Source organism: Thunnus thynnus, chromosome 11, assembly GCF_963924715.1.
Source record: "Thunnus thynnus chromosome 11, fThuThy2.1, whole genome shotgun sequence".
Taxonomy (NCBI): domain Eukaryota; kingdom Metazoa; phylum Chordata; class Actinopteri; order Scombriformes; family Scombridae; genus Thunnus; species Thunnus thynnus.
In genome coordinates, this window is record NC_089527.1 from 7,947,197 (window position 1) to 7,961,110 (window position 13,914).

The window sequence follows — 13,914 nt, forward strand, 5'->3', positions numbered from 1 at the left end:
CAGGAAATATTTAAATTGTCATTGTGTAAACACTTGGCATTGGTTTTCATTTATATAACTATGTTTGAATTGATCAAACTCCTGCAAGTTGCTAAATATATTTAAAGTTCTAATGAAAAAAGGAGAAAGTGTTTAAATTCAACTTTAACATTTTATGTATTGATCTCAGCACTCAGTTTTTACTTGAAGTGACGTGTCATAACTATAAAGTAGAGATAAAAAAAGAGATTGGGGTACAGTATATTGATTCTTCTCAAATTGAAAACACAATTGTTTTTTCAAGTTGGGATACACAGGGGTCTCAAAGCATGACTTTAAAACTTGATTTCCTCAGTATTTTTCTACATGGTGATCTTGGTTTTAGGGTCCTGATGGTCCTCCAGGCCCAGCAGGAACTACAGGACAGAGAGGAATTGTGGGTCTTCCCGGTCAGAGAGGAGAGCGAGGGATGCCAGGTCTTCCAGGGCCAGCGGTCTGTATCATTTTCATATTTGACTGAAATCCTGACTCTCCTGTACATTGACCTTTCTTTTGAATTTAAACATAAATCATATTTCACATGTAACTTTCCCACCAGTCAATCTATTGCATATTTAATTTCAGTGCTTCTACAGTATGTAGTTGGTACTGATATAATCTGTATTTTGCTGCATTGTTAGTTGCCTGTTTTATTTTTTAGGGTCCACCAGGAAAACAGGGAGGCCCAGGTGCAGCTGGAGATAAAGGTCCCCCAGGTCCAGTTGGTGTTCCTGGTGCTAATGGACCTCGTGGGGATCCTGGTCCTGATGTAAGTATACATTTTCAAATGGTTGTGGTTCGACATCACCGCAAGTGCGTCTCTAACATCTACAGATGTCTTAATGTTTTCTGTCTGTTCCTTAGGGTCCTGCTGGATCAGATGGCCCACCAGGCAAAGATGGTGTTCTAGGACAAAGGGTAAGAGACAAAGAGACCAAAACAATGACCTGTGTCTTTCTTTACATGTTGCAAGTGACTGACAGGTGATACTTTTCCAGGGAGCAAGAGGAGATCCCGGCCCAGAGGGTTTGGCTGGTCCACAGGGACTTCCAGGCACTCCAGGTCCTGTTGGTGTACCAGGTGGTGCTGGAAGGAGAGGAGATGCTGTAAGTGGAATTTTCACCTTCTTTTTTTTTTTTTTTTTTTTTACCTCTGCTAGGGCCAGAAGTTTCTGTTCTGTGTGTCAGTTTATCTGTCTGCCCATCAGTACAATACAAGACTGTGTTGAGAGATTTACACATTTAGATGATTACATTCTTGAAGCCGAGTTGATTAAAATCCTGAGGGCATGTTGGAGCGTGAATGAATTTAATATGAAGTGATAGGAATGATGTGTTTTGTATAACAAGTACAGTTGTTGGAGAGTTTTTCCAGTGTTGGCAGAGGTCTGTGGTCCCTCAGGGCTTTCTCACAACTCTGTTCATTTGCAGGGCTCAAGAGGACCTGTTGGTCCACCTGGTTCAGCTGGAAGGCGAGGATTAGTGGTGAGTCTCCAACCAAGAATATCTTGAGTTTATGTGGAATATTATGCTAGAAGAGTCGACATATAGTAGATGCTTTGTAGATTTATTTGACTAAATGTTACAATAAAAAACTTATCCATTTTAAAACAATAAACACATGAAATGTATGTATTTCAGGGACCCCAAGGACCAAGAGGAGATAAGGGTGACTTGGGTGATCATGGAGAAAGAGGGCAGAAGGGACACCGAGGTTTCACTGGTTTGCAGGGTCTTCCAGGACCTCCAGTAAGTCAGCGTGATGCTCAATAATCTGATCAGAGCATGCTGAGTCATCTGTCTTCTGATTCATCTCAAAGTCCTTCCTAACACACTTTGTGTATATAGTGATCAAAAGTTTAAATGCAGTCACTTAACTCTTAATATCTGGTTCCTTTAACTTTTTTCAACTTACACAACTATCACATAGAATCTATGATTTGCAGAGCATTTCACATAATATTCTCAACCATGTTCCTAATGAAGGGAAACATGTTTATACTGTGTCGACTTATTCGCTGTATCAGACAAAATGTTCAACCATAGTCAACATGAAGTTACATGTAAAGTGACACAGTATGTTATAACATCGAAAGTAGCTGAGAGCTGAGAGACGCAGAGTTGTGTGAATGTAATGTGGGAAAATCTATGGAATATTATTTGTCAATATTTCAATATACTCACCTCTTCATTTTATTTCAGTGTAGCTATTAAAAGTTTAGAAACAGAAATCTATCTGACTATCACAGGTGTGATATGGATGAAAATCTCTGGTATGATATAAATGACAGACAACATTTGGAGTAGTTAACAGACTGTCTAAGATATTTTCTTATCTGTTTCAAACATCTGCAGGTGTGAACAAATGATTTGCTGCACTCTGTTGAAAAAAAAAATAGTAATAACTTTATTTGTATAGCACTTTCCAAACAAAGTTACAAAGTGCCTTACAATAAAACTGAAAGCCATAAAAACTAAGCACATTATAAAAACACAAACTGAGTAAAATGGACTAAAATGCCATGAAATACAATGAGATCACCGAAAAGCAATTTTAAACGAATGGGTTTTTAACAGTGATTTAAAAGACGAGACAGGGTTGGCAGCCTTGATCTCCTCAGGCAGGTCATTCAGATGTCTAGGAGGGTTGGTGAAATGTGATCATGTTTCCTAGACCGAGTTAAAATCCTGGCAGAGGAGTTTTGGATGAGCTGGAGGCGGGAGAGGGACTTTTTGCTGATGCCAGAGAGCGGGGAATTACAGTAGTCCAATCGACTGGTTATGAAAGCGTGTATGACAGATTCCAGGTTTTTGGCAGAAAGAAATGGTTTAATCCTTGAAATGTTTCTGAGATCAGAAAAACAGGATTGAACCACTGGATTAACATGTTTATCTTGGGTGAGGTTTTGATCAAAAATGACACCAAGGTTTCTGCAATGATGAGTTAATGAATGAGATAGTGAACCAAGACTGTTCAAATTTGGTTGTTTGCACCATCTTGACCTATGATTAATATTGCTGTCTTATCAGCTTTTACCTGCAGGTACATTTTTGTGACATCTACATGTATGATGTCATTTAAAATAAGTTTAAATAAGATTGTTTTTGTTCCTTTTGGCTGTCTTAGTTTTTTTCTTAGTATTTTCTTTTTGGATACTAGAATATTTTTTATGGTAAGCAGTGTGGAGGACAAATCACTAAAACTGGAACTTTTATTTCTATGCATCTATACAATTTCAAACACTGTATTATATAATGCAGCGTAGGAACATAAACACAGATCTGATGCTATTGTATTTAGCAACAGACTTCTCTGGTGTAGCTGCCAACCTGTTTCCTGTTTGAGTATCATACAACAGGTTATAGTCATCAAACGCAGGTGCAGTTGTGCATTGTGTGCATTCTTGGGAGACCTTTTATGTACAATGTGTAAGTCATATGTATTGAGAGAATGATACATATTTATCTCTCGCTTTTAGGGTACTACAGGTGAGCAGGGAGCTCCAGGAATCATTGGACCAAATGGCCAGAGGGTAAAATGCTTCATTTACATTTGTTTCAGGAGGAAAAACTATTTTCTGAATGTCATCTTTTGCAAAAACATCATCATATTACTATATGTTTCAGTTTCATGCCAGCATTCAGTTTGGAATTAAACTAATAGTCTTTATTGAAATATTATTCAGGGACCACCTGGGCCTATCGGACCTTCTGGAAAGGAGGGAAACATTGGACAGCCGGGGCCGATGGGACCACCTGGAACTCGTGGACTCAGTGGAGAAATTGGACCTGAGGTATTATCTCATTATACAGTGTAGTAGGAAAATTCTTGCTTACTTGTGTAGGACTAATAAAAGATTGCAGCACATTTAGTGTAAAAAAAACAGGCAGTAAGATTTTGTGTGTGTTAGGAATGGCTGTAAAAAAACACTCAGACCGTCATTAAATCATTGAACATCTTTTAAACAGATGTTTAAGGCCTATTAGATTGCTTTTGCGTCTCATTATTGTATTCATGAAAACACAAAAAACAACATAAATCTTTTTCCTATCCCTAAATCAACAGGGCCCTCCAGGAGAACCTGGACCCCCAGGACCACCTGGTTCACCAGGACCTCCCATGGCGGCTATGGATGACCTGTTTGGACCACCTCAGGATTACGACTCCGGCCCTCCTCCCCCACCAGAGTTCAGCGAGGATGAGGCTATGCCCAACAGCAACTCCACCATAATGCCAGTGGATCCCGGCGTTCAGGCCACCCTGAAGGCCCTCACCAGCCAGATCGACAGCATGAAGAGCCCAGACGGCAGCAGGAAACATCCTGCCAGGACCTGTGACGACCTGAAGAGATGCTATCCCATGAAGAAGAGTGGTAAGTCTTTGGGGAGATTTTATTGCTCCAAGCAGCCAAGTTACATAATGTTTTGCAGTAAAATTGTGTCAAGTCTTACATTTAAATTGATTGTTGCTACATTAATCTTATTGGAACAAAATATTGAATATTAGGAAAACTTGTTTTTTACTCTTTAAATGTGCTGACCAGAACTGCAACAATTAATATCAATGCATTAGGAGAGACTGTGCGGTGTGCTCTATGAATTTCAATCACATCCCTCTTCTCTGTCTTGGTCCTCTACTTTATTATAGTCTTATCTCATCTGTTATTTTTCCTGTTCCTTGTCCCAGTGCTGTCACAGATGATAAATCTAGAAACATTGTAAGGGCATGTTGCCTCTGAACTGTGAACTAAAATGGCTTCCATGTAATATTAGTGATTTATTTTCACATTCATCCTGATCTTTTTGTTATTTAGGTGAATACTGGGTGGATCCAAACCAAGGCAGTGCAGAGGATGCCATCAAAGTGCACTGCAACATGGACACCGGAGAGACCTGCATCTCTGCCAGCCCCTCCAGCATACCTCGTAAAGTGTGGTGGACCTCTTCCAGGAACAAACCTGTGTGGTTCGGAGCTGACATCAACAGAGGAACACATGTGAGTGGTTAATGCAAGGCTGTGTACAGCAAAGTTTAAGTAAGAGTAGTTTCATACCTTATAGTTGTAAAAAATATGCAGTTGTTAACTGAAACATTATGAAAACTAAAGACTGAGAAAGGTGTCCTCAAAAAGAGCCTTATATGTCAGCACAACCAAAATCTGGGTAGTGTGTGGAAGTGTATTATTAGTAGTGCATGATGAGTTCTTGATGATTCGGGTAAGCCTGTTAGACCCTGGATTAACCAGCTGTATTTGTGTTTCTAGTTCTCTTATGGCAACAAAGATCAGTCAGCAAACTCCATCACAGTCCAGATGACATTCATCCGCCTGCTCTCCAAAGAAGCATCTCAGACCATCACCTACCACTGCAAGAACTCTGTGGGCTATAAGGATGAGAAGAATGGCAACTTGAAGAAGGCTGTGCTCCTCAAAGGCTCCAACGACCTGGAGCTCAAAGCAGAAGGAAACAACCGGTTCAGATACACAGTGGTGGAGGACTCCTGCTCAGTAAGTTCCCACATCTCTTCACATTATTTATAAGCTGTATCAAAGGACAAGGAATGACCTTAAATATGCTCTATATTTTCTGTCAACAAATCCCATGAAAAGACAGAAACCAAAGTGTTCCTGTCTGTAGAACCTCAAACCAATTCATTCCTAGTGAAGACTTTAAAATGGCTCACAAATAGAACATTTTCTTTTATTTCAAAGAGGTTCAGCCATCCCCTAAAACCACTGTGCAGCTTCAAGGAACATTTTAACAAATGTTAAAGCTGCAGCAATCAATTTGTTTATAAGAACAATGGGTCAAATGACTGTGTGTATGTAAATTGGCGCTCTTAACTTAACTGTTTGGTTCACTCTCACCACTCTCATCAGCATTGTCTCCAGATGTAGCAGACAGTCTAAAAAAAAAATTAAAAAAGCAAAAAAACTCTGATTAACACATTCTATGCTTTACCTGTCCATCACCTCATAGCAGACAGATAAAGGTAGCGACTAGCTGGTGAACATACTGTCGCACAGCATTTAGCGGCTAAAAAACACCAGAGACTATAACAAGAGCTAAAGGGAGAGTGAATATTGGCCTTACTGTCGCCAGATGGCCAGAAACACAACTCCAAATTAATGGTGATGTTGCTGCATGTCTGCTGGATATGAAATAGGTGTTGATAATTCACATAATTCAGTGTGTTGGCCACAAAGACAATACTTGGTAAAAATCCATTCAAGGGATTTGTTGACGATAAGGAAATATAAAACATATGCTAAAGGTCTTAGGTTGCCATGAAAAAAAAATCCCAGATGAGATTTATTTGTCTGATGCAATAATGCTTTATAAAATATGCCTATGTGTGCGTTTGTGTGTGTGTAGTCATTAAAACACAGTTCACTATTTTATTGAGATGTAGCATTCCTTATTGTAGAGAACAATGAAGTTACTGACTGAACTTCTGTTTGTCTTCACTTTTCCAGCAAGCAAATGGCAACTGGGGCAAGACAGTGTTTGAGTACAGGACACAGAAAACAGCAAGACTTCCCATTGTGGATATTGCACCTGTGGACATTGGTGGCCCAAATCAAGAGTTTGGCATCGATATCGGGCCTGTGTGCTTCTTGTAAAATCGTCAGCAGGGATGCGTCAAGGAGAATCCTGAGACTATTGAACTGACAGCTGACGCGATCAGCCACATTGTACATACGAGTACTGAGGACTATTCTGGCCCTGTGGCAAGATATTTATTGTGCCTTTCAACCCAGTTCAAGACATCAAAGATTTGTAAGTTAGATGAATGTTTGGAATTTACATAAATTGGTAAAAAAAAAAAAAAATCAGAATCATTCCTCTGTCTTATTGTGTATGTTTGACTTCAAGCTTCCTGCGTTCTAAGCTCACTGTGGTCTAAAGATCTAATTTCACAAAACAGAGTCCAAAGAGTTACCAAAGATTTATGAATCTGAAAGCTTTAAAATGTTAATTATAACTGCTGTTTCATAGGCCCAAAACCATTCCACTGAAGCCTATCAAATGCTTTGTCCCACCACTACTCGATCTCATAGATTTGTCTATTCTTTTTTTTTTATTTTTAATGTTTGAATATAAAAAAAAAAACAAACAAACATTGTGGTGCTATTGAGGAAACTAATCTAGCCGCTGATGCGTTCACCAGCGCGTGTATTTTCTCCAGACAGTTTTGATGAACCAGTGTCTGTATCCAGTTATTTGAAACTCTGTACCGGTCATGTAGAGCATTAAAGAAACATCATGACTGTCAATTCCTCAGTGTTAGCTACCTCGTCACCGAAACTGAGAAACGATGACACTACATGTAAATCTTTGTTTCACAGGTGCTGTTTTGTAAGTAGTGTGATCCTTGTGCACTTCTCCCGGCTACGCGGTACAGGGCAGGGTTTGGGGATGCCAATAAAGATCTTTCTGTCAATGATGGAGAGACGAATGAGGTATCATGTGAGTGGTGTGTGGTGATTTGTAACTTTTTTTTTTCTCCTTCAACTGCAATATCGGACAGTTAAGGTAGCACAGAGTATTCTATTTTTATGCATGTCAGTTCCCCCCCTTTCAGTATCCTGGACTTATATGCTCTTGAAATCTTTTTTTATAACATTTTTTATAGAATACGGTGGCTGTGAGTGCCTGTTTGCTTTGTATCTCTTGCTATGCAACAAATTAAACCAAATGCCTGTTAATCCCCCAAGCTCCTGTCCTATTAATTCAGGTATAGCTAGGTCATTTCCTTTCAGTTTGTCTTTTTGCACACAAAATCTAATTTTACATACTGTAATGTGTAGATTAAAAAAAAAGCAAAACAAACAAAAAAAAACATTTATGTACTTTAAAATATTTTCACAGTTGTTTTTTAACTTGAGCTGTTGAATGTGCCTTCAAGTAATGCTATTGTGACCATTTGGTTCTTATTTGAGTATATTTATTATAGATTTGTAACTTTTGTGAGGCGTGACTGCCTGATAACACTCTAGAAGCAGAGAGGAGAAGAAGAAATGAGGAGGAGGAGGAGGCTTTCCACACTGGAAGCAGATGAATTTCATCCTTTGAAATAAACGTTGAAAATACTTCTTTCTGCCTGTTCTTTGTTGAGATGAGTTCATTTGGTCCTTGATAAAACTTTTTTTTCATCATAGCGGAATATTTTCAGCCTTTGTGCAGCATGAAACTCATAAAATCAGTAACAAAAGGTAAGAAAATGTGATGTCAAAACCACAGAATGAACATGGATTGATGAAGTCAGAGTGACCTACTCATCAAACTGCATCGACACATCAAATCACAAACTACAAAAAAAACTTTTTTAACAGAAGACGAAACATTTTTAACAGGAAACTCATAGATCATAGTTAGCAATAAATGAAGGAGTAGTAACATTTTTTGCAGTAACATTTTTCTTTAATAACTGTAACAGCAAAGTCAATGCAACTAAAAGTAAAATAATGGGAATATTACTGTGTATGAACAGAGGTCCCCCCCCCCAAAAAAGTGCCTTCTGGTGCAAGAGAAGAGGAGACTAAAATGATAAAAGTAAAAATATGACAAGTAAATACTGAGATGGCAAGTCAAATTTGTGAAATGCAAAACAAAAAAAAACAAAACACAATTCAATACCAAAAACAACAGGTAGAAAGATCAGTAAGCCAAAAAAAAAAAAAAAAATGTCAGATTGGATTAATTAACAACATAACGTGCGAATTACTGTTGAGTAAAATATGTGCTGTTATGGGCAGGCTGCTGTAAGTTCATGTTAATGATACAGGTTTCATTTATTTTCTTGCCGGCTTGTGTTTGGCATACAAACAGGAATGTGTTAACAATACAGAATTCAAATGGTGCATACACACAAACTGTCTCATAGGAAAATTCTGCCACTGAGTGTACCATTGGACATTTTTCGACTATTTACATCTCTCATTGCCTGTGCAAGCAAAGGTACTCAAAACTACTCCTTCCATAAGTTTTTTTTTTTTACAAAAATAGTTCTTTTCTATAATGGATCTGAGTTTACCTTGAAATATCGAAAAAACCAATCTAAATGCAAATGCATATAAACCTCAAGATGAAAAGTGTGACATCTCGACTCATCTGTGGAGTGGATTTTGGCACTTCTTCATACAAACGAGTTAAAAGTACGCGACAAAGAGCATCTTCTTGGCATCAGCAGCGGCTGTCTAGTGGGTCCAGAGAGAAGACGGTGCCCTCTAAGGTTAGTCCCATTTTGAACCCCTCCTGAAAGACAAGCCAGACAACAGCTGTGACCAACAGTGACTCTCTCTTAGATTACATGTCTCAGTTTTGTTGATAAACACAAAGTTTGAATGATGTTGAGATTAGAAGCAATGGGAAAATAAAAATATCTATAAACATCCGAGGGCAAAAAAGAATGAAATGCTAAACAAAATAAAGAGTACAACACTGTTGCACTGTCATGCTTGGTCATGCGTTATATCTGAGATCATAAACTCAAACAGAAACAATGAGGCATGCATCTTGATGGAGGAAGCACTGGCGAAACCTCAGCTTGAGTATCTGGTAAAAAATTCACTTGTAGCTGTTTTAATGTGTTTTCTTTTATATGAATTATTGATTTGATTATGGTCCCAATAGCAAAAGCATACTTGATAGATAACACTGTGTATATAATACATCATGGTACCTCTAAAGATTTTCATGCAAAAGGAAATTTTACAGCACAAAAAGTATTTGCTCACTGTTCTTGTTCATAAAAGAAATAACAGAAGCTCTTCAACTACAGAGCAAGAGCTGGAATAACAAGTGCAATGTGGCCTGTTCAAAAGATGAAAACATTTCACAGAAGATGGAAGAAGTTGTTTTTTTGTTTTTTTTAAGTGACACTGGTGGGTTTTGTAACTATGAGAGCATGCGGCAGGCTTTAGAGCATACAAGACAAAAGCACAACAGCACAGAGCAAAGAGTACAAACCATCTCTGCCGCTACAAGTGAAAAGCACAAGAGATGAATTCAGTTGTTAATAATTAAAGCAGAAGAATAAGTTTGACTCAAGAAAGTGTGTCAATGCAACACTGCCTCCTACTGGTTATTGTTTAACAGTTATTTTGCAAACAGAACCACGAAAGTTGGGGTTGGAGGGTTGAACGACAAACTGCATTTCAGCTGCAGAAGTCGTTATTTTCTTATCATGCTATACTTCACTACCTTACATTTTCATGCTTTATGCAGACCCACAGAGAATGACTGACTGCTGTGGATCTGACATAAACAGCAGCAGTAATAATTGTCCGACTGCATGCTGGTTCTAAGCTGCAGCAGTGGTTCTCAAACTTTTTTCTGTCATGCCGTCTTTTGGGAGAAGAAAAAGTGTCGTGCTTCCCTATTCCACTGTAAACCAATTAAAAAGGCAGGTTCACAATTGTTCAAGTCTGTCTTACATCAACAGTCAGGTGTCCATATGAACAGTGAAAGAGGTTTTCCTCGTTGTAATCATTCCTCCTGTTCATGTTGGCTATTGAAAGATCCTCTTCAAATGCGCTTTTGATGTAAGTGATGGAGGCCAAAATCCACAGTGTGTCCACACAGACATTTAGTTAGTTGAAGCTTATATGAGGCTTCAGCAGTCTGAGTTAGTCATATCAAGCGGATATCTGCCACATTTTTAGCATCAAATTCCCTCTTTGTGTTTCCTCGGACAGTGTTTCCCTGTTGAGCTGCGGTGGAAGTATAGTAACAAAAAGAGGAACTTTCACACTAAAAAGACTGTAATGTTGAAAGATATCTACTTGATTTGACTCATTTGGACTGAAGCTTCATATTAGCTTCAGATAAACTTTTAAATACATTTTTGCACAGAAGGAGGACTGTGGATTTTGTCCCCCATCACTTACATTGTAAGTGCATCATGAAGGGATCTTCTAACAGTCAGTATGAACAGGAGGAATGATTACAGCAAGAAAAAACCTATTTCAATGTTCATTTGGACACCTGACTAAAAATTGTGAACCTGCCTTTTAACTATTAACAATCCTGGGAGAGTCAGTGACAAATGAGTCAAGTAAGTTGAACATTAAACTAATATTATGAACAAAATGAACTTTAAGGTTTCATTCCCATTTAACTCACATGAGTAAAGTTAAAACTTTTTCCAAGCTCCTGCTGAAATGCTGCTGTTTGACTTTCTATTCATGCTTCCAGACAGCAGGGTTACAGCTGCTTCTGGTAAGCGACAAAATAAATGAAACCAACAGTCTTGACAACAATAGCTGTCAGTTTCCTTTTCGTTTTGTTCCGATTTCACAAAAATACAATTACAACTACCACCTGCTCCTTCATTGAAATGCATAAAACATACTGGGTATTACAAAAAAGACTTTTTTATTAATTCAGTTCTAAATGAATGCCTGATAAATGTAATTAAAGAAATAAATCTCATTCGCCACAGCTGAGGTCATTTAAATTGTACATTTACTGTACTCAGCATTTTTTAAAGAAATATAAGCAGGAATATAGAATTAGGTAATCCCTCACATCTAATTGTTTTACCACTCTACTGCACAAACACCACTCTGCTGTGACAAACACCATCTATTTTAACATGAATCATTTTCATAAACAAGAGTTCTGGTGTTTCTTTACGGTTCACAAGGGGGCAATTAAGGACAAACTGTCCTGACATTATACAGCAGTGATGCCACCACTGTCAGACAGCATTAGGGGGTTCTCTGTTAGGCTTGGCTGAGGTATCCTGCATGAAGCAAAAAAACAAAACAAAAACCCTGTGTTCGTATAAGCAAGAGAATTTTTTTTTTATCTTCAAAGTGCTGATGCTGATAATAGGACAGACAGGAGGCCTGTGTTTCACAGTTCAACCAGCCTCCCTGCAGTTCTAAAAAAAAAAAAAAACTATGTGGAGGAATCAGACGCAGGCAGCCGCTCACCTGCATCTCATCCAGCTTTGACTGAATATCTGGAGGGAAGTCAGCTGCCCCGCAGGTGAATGGATCAAATGGCTCAGCACCAAACAGGTCTTTCCCTAAAAACACAGGGAGCAGATAAACATTATACTGACAGAAAAAAACAAGAATCCAGCTACAATCCCTCAATTCTAACTCACTAAACCAATTATCCTAAAACAACAAACAACAAATACAAAATATTATTCAAATCTTATGATGAGAAAGTGATGAAGTAAGTACTCACTTATATCTGGTGGCAATGTGGTTGGTGGTGGTGGTGGGCAGCCATTGCTGGTCAGTGTGGGCATCAGTGGTGTCACAGGGGAGAAAGGAACCATGTCGAAAATGTCTGTAGACTGTGGTTTCATGGAGATACTTCCTGCCTGTATAAAGTGGTAGAGACGGTTAAGAAAAGGTCAGGAGTTCTTCTACGTTTGCTCATGCATAAACTACACACCTATTTTTGCACAGAAGCAGGAGAAACAGCACAAAACAAAAAGAAGAACAAAGGCGGGGAGAGATAACAAGGCATCAGGGAAAGCGACAGAGCAGAAAGAAAGAGAAGCGTAGGGTGTTTACGCGAGGCCGCGGGATGCTGCATCCCTCGGTTGGCTTAGGAGGAAGGAGAGCGGGTTTGGCAGGCGGAGGAGTTAGTAGCCCGGCTGACAGGTTGGATTCCGGCGAGCTCATAGGAGTGAGTGTGACAGAGGAGATCTCCAGACAGGAGAGCGACTTGATGCTGTGACACCAGAAGAGAGAGGAAGGCCTCTGCAGCATGTACGCTTCATTAGCTGCGTTAATGTGCAGCGGCTGAGAAAAAGAGTGCACACAGAAAATGACCAGAGAGGAACAATATTATTCAGTATTATATAGCTGGAGAGGTTCAGGTAATTGCATTCGCAGGCTGTCACAAATACTGGCATTTGCCCCAATTAGATGGTGTATGTTTCGCAGTCCTCATACGACCAATCAAGTGTGTAATTACTTTGCTTCAAACATAGCTTAGACCCCAACCAACTCCCTGCAGGTAGACCTGGTCATTCAAGACCTGAGTTTAATCACACACATTATACAGTATCAGCAAACCCAGCTGTCCGTAAAAATACTTTAAAAAAAACTTTTGAACCAAAAAGTTGTGGTTGTGTATGTTTGGTTGATGTGAAACATTTGAATTATTTTAATTTATTTTAAGGTATATTACATTGGCAAACTGTTTTAGTTCATTCAGCAGGCATTGCGATTAAATTGAAACTACAGTATGTGACTTTTGACATAACAAATCACCCAATCTTAGTCTTGAATGAAATGAAAAGTTGAATTCATAAGCAATAAAAGGCACCCTTGTTCAGTTTAATACACTTAAGGGTTTTGCTGCTGCAGCCTAACTTGGTGTGGTACGACCATTAGCTTATGGTGGCTAATGTTAGCTAGTTTAGGTAGATATTGCATGCTGTATCCCTCTTCTCTACTTGTGTTAGTGTTACCCTACATTTTAGCAAATAACACTATATCTTAATTGTCACTTAAGGTTACAGTGGCTGTTGTAACCTTGGCTCGATTTAGTATGTAGCATCTGTTGAGTCTCTTAACTGAAGGGGTGTGTGTCCGTGCGGTTTGTCCTTACTGGTGGCACATGTGCTATCATCAGCTGTTCTTCAAGGTCTTGAAGTTGTTTCTTTAGCTCAGAGTTTTCCGTTTCCAGTTCTTGAATCTGCATAAAAAGAAGAGAAATCATTCAAATTATAGATAAACAGCAGTATGGTGTCTTATATTGTTTTACAGAAATCTTCATAAAAGATAGTGGAGGGGCAAGATTTTTTCATGATAAAGTATACTGTTTCTGTCCTGTGAAAACCAATATTTCCAAAATGTAATTTTTCATCAGCTAATAAAAACAGGTCTAAGCCTTTTTCAGATAATCCTGTGGGTTTTGAAATG

The 13,914-nt window shown here is 38.7% G+C and overlaps 2 protein-coding genes across 5 annotated transcripts in view; one reads left to right on the forward strand and one right to left on the reverse strand.

Moving 5' to 3' along the window:
• Positions 1 to 8,112, forward strand: part of LOC137192390 (collagen alpha-2(V) chain-like) — a 46,072-nt gene extending 37,960 nt beyond the window's left edge. The window contains exons 43-54 of the mRNA XM_067603025.1: positions 365 to 472; positions 680 to 787; positions 883 to 936; positions 1,017 to 1,124; positions 1,449 to 1,502; positions 1,659 to 1,766; positions 3,497 to 3,550; positions 3,704 to 3,811; positions 4,084 to 4,390; positions 4,832 to 5,013; positions 5,281 to 5,523; positions 6,493 to 8,112. Of these exons, the coding sequence (XP_067459126.1) occupies positions 365 to 472; positions 680 to 787; positions 883 to 936; positions 1,017 to 1,124; positions 1,449 to 1,502; positions 1,659 to 1,766; positions 3,497 to 3,550; positions 3,704 to 3,811; positions 4,084 to 4,390; positions 4,832 to 5,013; positions 5,281 to 5,523; positions 6,493 to 6,639 (1,581 nt within the window). The 3' untranslated portion in view covers positions 6,640 to 8,112. The remainder of the gene's footprint in view (positions 1 to 364; positions 473 to 679; positions 788 to 882; positions 937 to 1,016; positions 1,125 to 1,448; positions 1,503 to 1,658; positions 1,767 to 3,496; positions 3,551 to 3,703; positions 3,812 to 4,083; positions 4,391 to 4,831; positions 5,014 to 5,280; positions 5,524 to 6,492) is intronic.
• Positions 8,113 to 8,418: 306 nt separating this feature from the next.
• The window catches only part of LOC137192391 (PTB domain-containing engulfment adapter protein 1), a 90,780-nt gene continuing 85,284 nt past the window's right edge, over positions 8,419 to 13,914 (reverse strand). For 3 of the 4 annotated variants that reach the window (XM_067603026.1, XM_067603028.1, XM_067603027.1), the window contains 5 exons: positions 13,601 to 13,687; positions 12,556 to 12,786; positions 12,221 to 12,359; positions 11,959 to 12,053; positions 8,419 to 9,274 (listed from right to left, as the gene is read on the reverse strand). In XM_067603026.1, the coding sequence (XP_067459127.1) occupies positions 9,203 to 9,274; positions 11,959 to 12,053; positions 12,221 to 12,359; positions 12,556 to 12,786; positions 13,601 to 13,687 (624 nt within the window). In that variant the 3' untranslated portion in view covers positions 8,419 to 9,202. The remainder of the gene's footprint in view (positions 9,275 to 11,958; positions 12,054 to 12,220; positions 12,360 to 12,555; positions 12,787 to 13,600; positions 13,688 to 13,914) is intronic. The other variant, XM_067603029.1, reaches the window with a different exon arrangement.